Below are 7,560 nucleotides of genomic sequence, written 5' to 3'. Positions count from 1 at the left end.
GGGCTCTCGCGTGGCCCAAATAATTCAGTCCGCTCGGTGAAAAGCTGAGCTGACTTAGACCGCGCTGTCAAAGGTCGCTTGAACGGCCTTTCCTCCCTGAGACGTGGGCTGCTTTGGGTCTGCGCTGATGGCGAGGCTGTGGTGGCCCAGGCCAGCCTGGGGAGGGATGCACCGCTTGGAGGAAAGGAGTTATGGTGTCTTGAGCAGAGGGTTGTGGGTGTGAGGAGAAGACCTTACGGGTTTCTCACCTGGGGAAAGCGGCTGAGCACCTGGCTGAGACCCATCAGGGCGTCCGCCATGCGGTGTCCCGCGGGTGTGCCCTGTTRGGCCAGGCCGTGCCGCGAGGCTTAACGTGCCCTCCTTCATCTCCGCTGCAGAAGTGCCTAACTGCCAGTCCTCGTACATGAGAGGAGGGGGCATCTTCCCTGGCAGCCACGACGGTGAGTGCACCCAGCATCTCCCCCCGCTCGCGGGAGCTCTTCCTCCAGCCTAGCCTTCGCCCTTGGGCTCCTGAAGCTGGTGGCGCGCGCCGGAGGGAGATGGGAGGCCGGGCAGTGGCTTGAGCTCTTGAGGGAGTTCTGCACGCCTCGGGTGGACCCCCGTGCTCTTGCATGCCCTGGGACTGGCCAAGGGCAGCCCCCGTCTCTAGAGCTGGGAGCTGCTCCGGAGGGAAGAAAGCTTCATGCTTGGTCACTAAGGAAATTCAGGAAAAGCTTTGGCCGGCCAGCGTGAACGGAGCCTGGGGACGCGGGGCTGACCGATGGTCTTCTCCTCCTAGGATTTTCCTACGAAAAGGACACGCGATTGTATTTTGACGACACGTGCGTGGTACCGGAGAGACTGGAGGGTGAGACGCTAAGACGGGAGGTGGGGTGAGGCGCGGGGCAGGGCGACGGAGGGAGGTTCGGGGCTGGGCTCCGTGCGAAGCCGAGGCCGGCGAGCCAGCCCTGCGGGTAGGGGGGCTCCCGCTGCCGGCAGCGTGGCTGGAGCGCCCGTGTCTCGCCGGAAGCAGGCAAAGTGAAGCAGGAGCCCACCATGTACCGCGAGGGCCCCCCGTACCAGCGCCGCGGCTCGCTGCAGCTCTGGCAGTTCCTCGTCACGCTCCTGGACGACCCCACCAACGCCCACTTCATCGCCTGGACGGGCCGGGGCATGGAGTTCAAGCTGATCGAGCCTGAGGAGGTACGGGTGGCGCCGACCTGGGGTGGTGGTGGACCTGCTCCCACCCTTTGGCTCTGCCCTGGCGCCCTGGGTGCTGCAGCCAGGGCAAAGCCCGGAGCCGCGGTTGGTGTCCAGAGGGGTCTTGGCCGGGAGGGCATAGCTAGTGGGGGCTAGGCATCAAGCCGGCTCTCCGCATCCTCCCCGGCAAGCTAGGAGAGGCTGAAATCCAGTTGCGAGAGGCAAAACGGCTTTCAGATGGGGAAAAAATAAATCCCAGAGCCCTGTTTTGCCTAACAAAGATCTGCGATCAGCATTGCTCCTGCAGGAAAAATCACACTTGCGCTTGCGGTGAGGCATGCGTCCCGCTCTCCAGGCCGCTTCTGAGCGGTTTGAGGGTGAGCGGGGAAAAACTGGCAACCCATCTGCACCCAAACAGCTGTCGAAATGTGCCTTTGATTTTCCTCCACTCCCAGAGCAGCTGGGCAGCTTGCAGTCCAAGTCCAGCCGCTGAAAATTTGGCGGTGGTGGCATGGCTTGGGTCCCCCATCAGCCACGGCCATGCTTGATCCCGCCTAAGGCTGTTCCTCAGGGTTTCTCCTGGTTGTGCTGGCTCCCTGCCCCAGGCTTGGGAATGCATCTTACCTCTGAAAGGGGGCAGTTCCTGCGAGACCCAATCTGTCCACCCTGTGTCCTGCATCAGTTTATCTCTGCGTGCACCTGGGAGCAGCCACAGCTTCGTGGTGACCCCCACCGTCACCCAGCTCCTGGAAAGCAACTTACTGAGTTTCCTCCACCTCTGCTACTGAACGTTTTGCAAAGACCTGCCCGAGGGGAGCTCTTTGGTCACATTTCCCTCAGCCCAAAACTGCTCTAATGTTTTTTTGCATTCGGTTCCCACCCCCGCCACCAGCAGTTTCGCTGGTGGCTTTGAGCTGGTGTTGCACTGGGCGTCGTAGGTCCCTCCCTGGAAGCGTTGCACGGAGCTGTGCAGAGTTTTGCAGGGTGACACAGAGGAAGGAGCTGTTTGGGAAGTAATTGAAACCAGCTGTAGAGCTGAGCTGCGCATTGTGGGTAATTGCCCATAATATCTATTACGCTGTGCATGGAAATTGTGGTTTTGAAACTGCTTTTTTGGCAGGCTCCCCTAATCAAATGTCTTTTGATTAGGTCTCCAGTTTAGCACTGTCTGCATTGTGGCAGGCTGCACTCGAATCTGGAACTACTTTAGCAACAATCGCATTTATTGCCTTTTGGAGCAGGCCAGATTTTCAAGGGGCTGCGGGGGCGTCCGCCGTGCAGCAAGCGCTGCCACAGCCCGCAGGGAGCTGGACCTCAGGCTGTGGCCACCTTATTCAGGGAGAGGAAGGAGTGATTCTCGCTGACGGTTTCACAACTGCTGGTACCACCACGTGCCCTAGCTCAGTGGGGTTTTGCTGGTGCTTGTCTCCTTCGCTTGACCTGAGTCTGCCATGCCCCGGGCTTTGAGCATGGTTGCTTTGCTCTGGGGAAGGGCACCTTTTGCTGTGCCCATCAGGACCCAGCTCCAGAAGGAGAACGTACTCTTGGCTGTGTAGGGTCCTGCACTGTAGGGTCCCAGTGCAGAAAGCCGCAGGACAGTCCTAAATTCATGTTCATCTCTCCCCGATTACACTAGCTTATCTCTCTGTTATGTAGCTGAGGAGCAGAAGAATTGCTCCTGTCCCAAGCAAATGTCTTCTGTCCAATTTCTTTGCTGCGCGAGGTGAAAAAGGCAGTGTGCAAAATTCAGCTACCGTAGGAGATCCTCCAGACCAGGTGTGCTGCTCTGAGGCCAGGCATCCAGACTTGGGTCCTTCCAGTGCCTGGGGCTGGGTTTTATTGCAATTAGCTTGCAGAAACCTCATGGGTCTCTCCCTGGGTTGGTAATGGCTCTGCGCAGGTTATTGATGATGGGGATTTTGCAGGAAAGAGGTGGACACATAGGGAGCACATTGATATCTGCTGATTTCCCCCCAAAAAGAATCATTGGCTGGTCCAGCTGCTAGAAATGAGCTGCTATCACGCATTTCTGATCTGCAGTCAGCTATTCTGCAGCTCTGACTTTATTTATAGAGGGCCCATGTCCAAACAACAGCTTGAGCTTTCCCGGCTGTTTCCTTTCTCTCTCCAGGTAGCGCGCCGCTGGGGCATCCAGAAGAACCGGCCTGCCATGAACTACGACAAGCTCAGCCGGTCTCTGCGCTACTACTACGAGAAGGGCATCATGCAGAAGGTGATTCTGCTTCCTGCCCCACCGCAAAGCATGGGGGGGAAGCAGCTCACAGCAGGGTGACCGGTCCCCCCCTGTCACCCCAGCGTGTGAGACAGGGCAGGGGAGGACCTAACCCAAGTGCAGATCATCCCAGTGCTTCTCTTATTCCCCCCATGGTACCAAGGTGGGAGGGACAGGAGAGCTAACTTACTCCCCTTTGGATGTAGCTTAGGTGCAGTTCTTTGGTTCTTTCTGGTTTTCTTTAATTTTTTTTTATCTTTAATCCCTTGGAAACAGCACTGTTTATGGGCTCAGGGAGGTGATGTTGGTTGGCAAACCAAGTCCTGCCCTGGACTCGGTGCTTGGGCCGCGTGAATGCCCCCATACTCCCTTACCCAGAGCCTGAGCACCCATTAAAGTGCCTTTTTTTTGGGACGAGATGCTTCAGTCCCACTTGCTGCCCCTTGCAGAGCTCACGAGGGGACCCCCCCCCCACCCTTATGCCTCCATGTGCTTTCAGGTGGCCGGCGAGCGGTACGTGTACAAGTTCGTCTGCGACCCCGACGCCCTCTTTTCCATGGCCTACCCTGACAATCAGCGCCCGTTCCTGAAAGCGGAGCCCGACTGCCACGTGAGCGAAGACGACACCTTGCCGCTGACGCACTTCGAGGACAGCCCGGCGTACCTCCTGGAGATGGATCACTGCGGCAGCCTTCCCTACGCCGAGGGCTTCGCTTACTGACTTTGCCAGCCAGCGGAGCAGCTAGCGCTAGCGAATCCCGTTTGGGCAAGCGAGGGCAACAGTTTTATAACGAATATTTTTTGCTGTTCCTATTTAAAAAACAAAAAAAAAAACACACACACAAAAAAAAAGCAAGCAAAACGCCTGCGCCCACGCGCAGACTGGCCTTTTAAGCGCAATTGGAGGAATCTAAAATAGCCGGTGCGCRTCACCGTCGACTTCCCGACCTTCCCATCCAAGGGCTGGTGCATAGGACTGCCCGTGGCTGATGCCTCCTGCCAAACATCAGCGAGATGTTTTTGGGGAGATGGGGGGGGGGGGCTAAACCCCGAGTCTCTGCTCCAGGCCACCTTCCTCGCGCGCAGTGCCCACGGGACTGGTCTAGCCCGCGCGCCGCTGCGACGGACCGTCACGACAATCTGCTTTGCGTCGATCCCCATACGCGTAGCTGCCTTGGGCGTTGGAAAGGGCTTTGATTTGCACAGACGCCGGATGTGTTTTGGGAGGGGAGGGGGCTCGGACGCGGGGCACGGCGTGGCCGGGGGGGCACAGTGTGCCCCAGCCTCCCCTCGCCCGGAGGAGCCTCCCCGGCTGCTTCCTACGCAAAATCCTACCCGCCGGACAGTTGTCCCAATTAAGTGTCGTTCCTCGATATAACGGTTTTTTCAGCCTTCCCTGCCCATCTTTACCGCGTCCCTGTTGCTTCTCCTCCCTGTCCAAGGCTGCGTGCGATGGATTTAACTTCAGGGGAGGCGATGGTGGCAGTAATCATCTCCCTTCTCTCCCCCCCCCCCCCTTTTTTTTTTTTTTTTTTAGGAAAAAGTTTCTGAACTGATTTTTGTAGATTTTTTTTTTCCTTTTTTTTATTTTAAGGCAAAGCTATTTTTTGCAGACAGGCTGCCAGTCCCCTGGGGGTGGCAGGCAGTGCGACGAGAGCCCCATGGCATGGGGTGGAGGGACCTGCTGGGGACACCCTGCCAGCCGCTCTGGCTTTCCGCCCCGTTTTCCTGCCGGCACCCGTGCCTCACCCCTTGCCTGCGTGCCACGGCGGGGCGCTCAGCATCCCTTGGCGCCCGTGGAGCTCAAAGCGTTGGCCTCGCCGGGACGAAGTATCTGGTCCGCTCCATTTCACCGCTCGAATCCTCGCCTTCCCCCCCCACCCCCGCAGGGCTCGGAGCCTGAAATGCGTTGAACGGCTCRGCTTCGTTTCCCTCGTTGCTCGGCATGTCTTCGGGAGTCGGGCTGTAAAGACGGGGCAGGAACGCTGGGTATCCCCACATCAACGTACCCCGCTTCCCTTCCAGCTCCTGCCCCCTCCCTGCTGTGGTCCCTAACACTCCTACCACTCATATATACATATCTGCATATTCCCCCCTTCCCCCCCCAAAAAAGGCTACATGTTTTTGTTGTAAATGCTGTATAGGAAATTTTTTCTCCTCCTTAGTTAGCTTTGTTTGGGTTTTTTCTTTTTTTTTTCTTTTTTTTGACTGATTCATTCTTTTTTTGGAAAGTATGAAGATTAACTCTTGGTAGACTTGGTTACTCTCTCTGCGATGTATAAAGTGGCCTGTACAGTCAGGAAGCATTCGATTGCGGGAACTGCACCTTGGGGATAGATTTTAAGCGTTTGTTCCGTGCGGCAGGTCTACGGTGCAGAAGGGGTTAATCGGAGGATTGATTTGAAATACTCTTTACTTGAGCAGGGCCCTGTATCTCCTGCAAAGCTGCGTTACATTCTGTACTGTGTACAATAAAGGATCTTGCTTTCTGTTCAGTCCCTGCCCGCTCTGCCTCGTCTTTTGGGCGTGCCGTTAGATGGTATCTGGGCTGCGTCTTCTYGCTGGCGTTGGGAGGGCTGGGGATTCCCAGGGGGTGGAGGGAGGGAGGCCTGGCACTGTGCTTTTGGGGGCAGAAGGATGTCTGTGGTCAGCATTAAAGGGAATGGCCGAGTCTCCTGGGCTTTCCTCTGCAGGCAGGATCCCTAGGCTGGAAACACGGGAGCCTCCGGCCCTGCTGCATGCGGCTCGGGGAGCGCGGGCAGAAGTAGAGCTGTGTAGACCCCTGCATCCTTGGTAGGAGCTGAAATCGGATGAATGTTCAAGTCCAAGCCATCAAACCCCCTTTCCACCCCTCTTGCCTTTACCAGCTGGCCTCAGTATTGCCATGGCTTTCCCAAAGCAATGTCCGGAGAGAGGATCCACTCATGAATGGGAGCGCTTCCTTTCTGGCTGTTTGCAATTTAATATTGCTTTTTCCTGAGAGCTTTTCAGCCAGTATGGATGGTAGCGTCTGTCCCTTTCACTCATCTCCTGGAAACCTGAGCCCTTGTGCTAGCAACCGTGCTGACTTCCTCCTCACCAAGGGCACAGAAGAGCTGGGGCAGTGCTCTCCTTTGCGGTTTTCCTGTGGGTTTTTAACAGGGAAGGAGCTGAATAAGCAGCTGCCAACATACCAATAAAAGCCAGTTCTTTCCCTTGTCATCTGAGGACCTTGACTCCAATGGGTGCTTCTTCATAGTCCTGCCTCGTGCAGTAGACTTGCAAAGCAGAGCGCGCAGCCTCTCCCAGAGGTGCCCAAAAGTGCATCTCCCATCCCAGCGAGGCCCCAAGTTGACCAGCTGTGACAAAGACATCAAGTGGGGCACAAGCTGATGTAAAGATGAGGTGTGCTGCAGGCTTCCTGGTCTGGACCTCTCAAATGTTGGCACCTGATGATGAAAGCTCCTCCAAGAGCCACTGGAAGTGGTGTGCTCACCTGCTTACCGGCCTCCTACAGATCTCCTTTTCAGGCATGGAAAAATCCTCACAATGCAGTGGGGTCCTGGCTGTGAGCTGAAGGACATGGGTGGAGGGCAAAGGCTTGGGCCAGACTTTTCTAAGAAAGGAAGCCAGCCCCTGCATTGCAGGGCTGTTCCAGAAGGGATTGACTCACTTATTTCAAAAGTTTTTTCTGGACAGGCTTGAGAAAACAAGCTCAAATACCCTGCAACTGCCCTGTCGCTTTGGTGTTAGTACCAGGTATTTGTTGATCCCCACTTTTCTTGGTTGGTCAAAGCAAGCTCAGCTGGGGCTTCTACCAGCTCCCAGACCCCCACCTTGCTTTCAGGACAGAAGGTCTGAGGGCAGCAGGAGCAGTCCTGCTGGAAATGCTCCACCACCAAGTTGGAGGTGGCCCTGGCCAGATCTTTTCTTGCAGCCTGTTTTCATGCCGATTGCAGAGGAACTGCCAAACTCAGCTCCTAGACCTGGCAGTGGAGTGATGCAAGCCCCTTTCTTTGCGGTGCTGTTCAGTACTGCACCTTGCTGCAATCTGTGCACACGTGCTGGCCATGAGCCACGTTTTTAGTAGGCCCTTGAAATGCTCTTCTTCTGTAGTGCGTGAAGTATTGAGCTGTACCAAGAAGCATAGCAGTTTACTAACATACCTA

General features: G+C 56.2%; 1 protein-coding gene across 2 annotated transcripts in view; it reads left to right on the top strand.

Annotated features, from left to right (window-relative positions):
• The window catches only part of ETV5 (ETS variant 5), a 16,638-nt gene extending 10,731 nt beyond the window's left edge, over positions 1-5,907 (top strand). The window contains exons 6-10 of one of the 2 annotated variants that reach the window (XM_026077393.1): positions 378-440; positions 779-847; positions 1,013-1,182; positions 3,311-3,412; positions 3,912-5,907. In XM_026077393.1, the coding sequence (XP_025933178.1) occupies positions 378-440; positions 779-847; positions 1,013-1,182; positions 3,311-3,412; positions 3,912-4,133 (626 nt within the window). In that variant the 3' untranslated portion in view covers positions 4,134-5,907. Of the gene's footprint in view, positions 1-377; positions 441-778; positions 848-1,009; positions 1,183-3,310; positions 3,413-3,911 lie in introns of both variants that reach the window. The other variant, XM_026077392.1, reaches the window with a different exon arrangement.
• The last annotated feature ends 1,653 nt before the right edge of the window (positions 5,908-7,560 follow it).

The sequence above is a fragment of the Apteryx rowi genome, unplaced genomic scaffold (assembly GCF_003343035.1).
Source record: "Apteryx rowi isolate R43461 unplaced genomic scaffold, aptRow1 scaffold_450, whole genome shotgun sequence".
In the NCBI taxonomy this organism is placed as follows: domain Eukaryota; kingdom Metazoa; phylum Chordata; class Aves; order Apterygiformes; family Apterygidae; genus Apteryx; species Apteryx rowi.
This window is presented reverse-complemented; position numbering and strand designations above follow the sequence as displayed.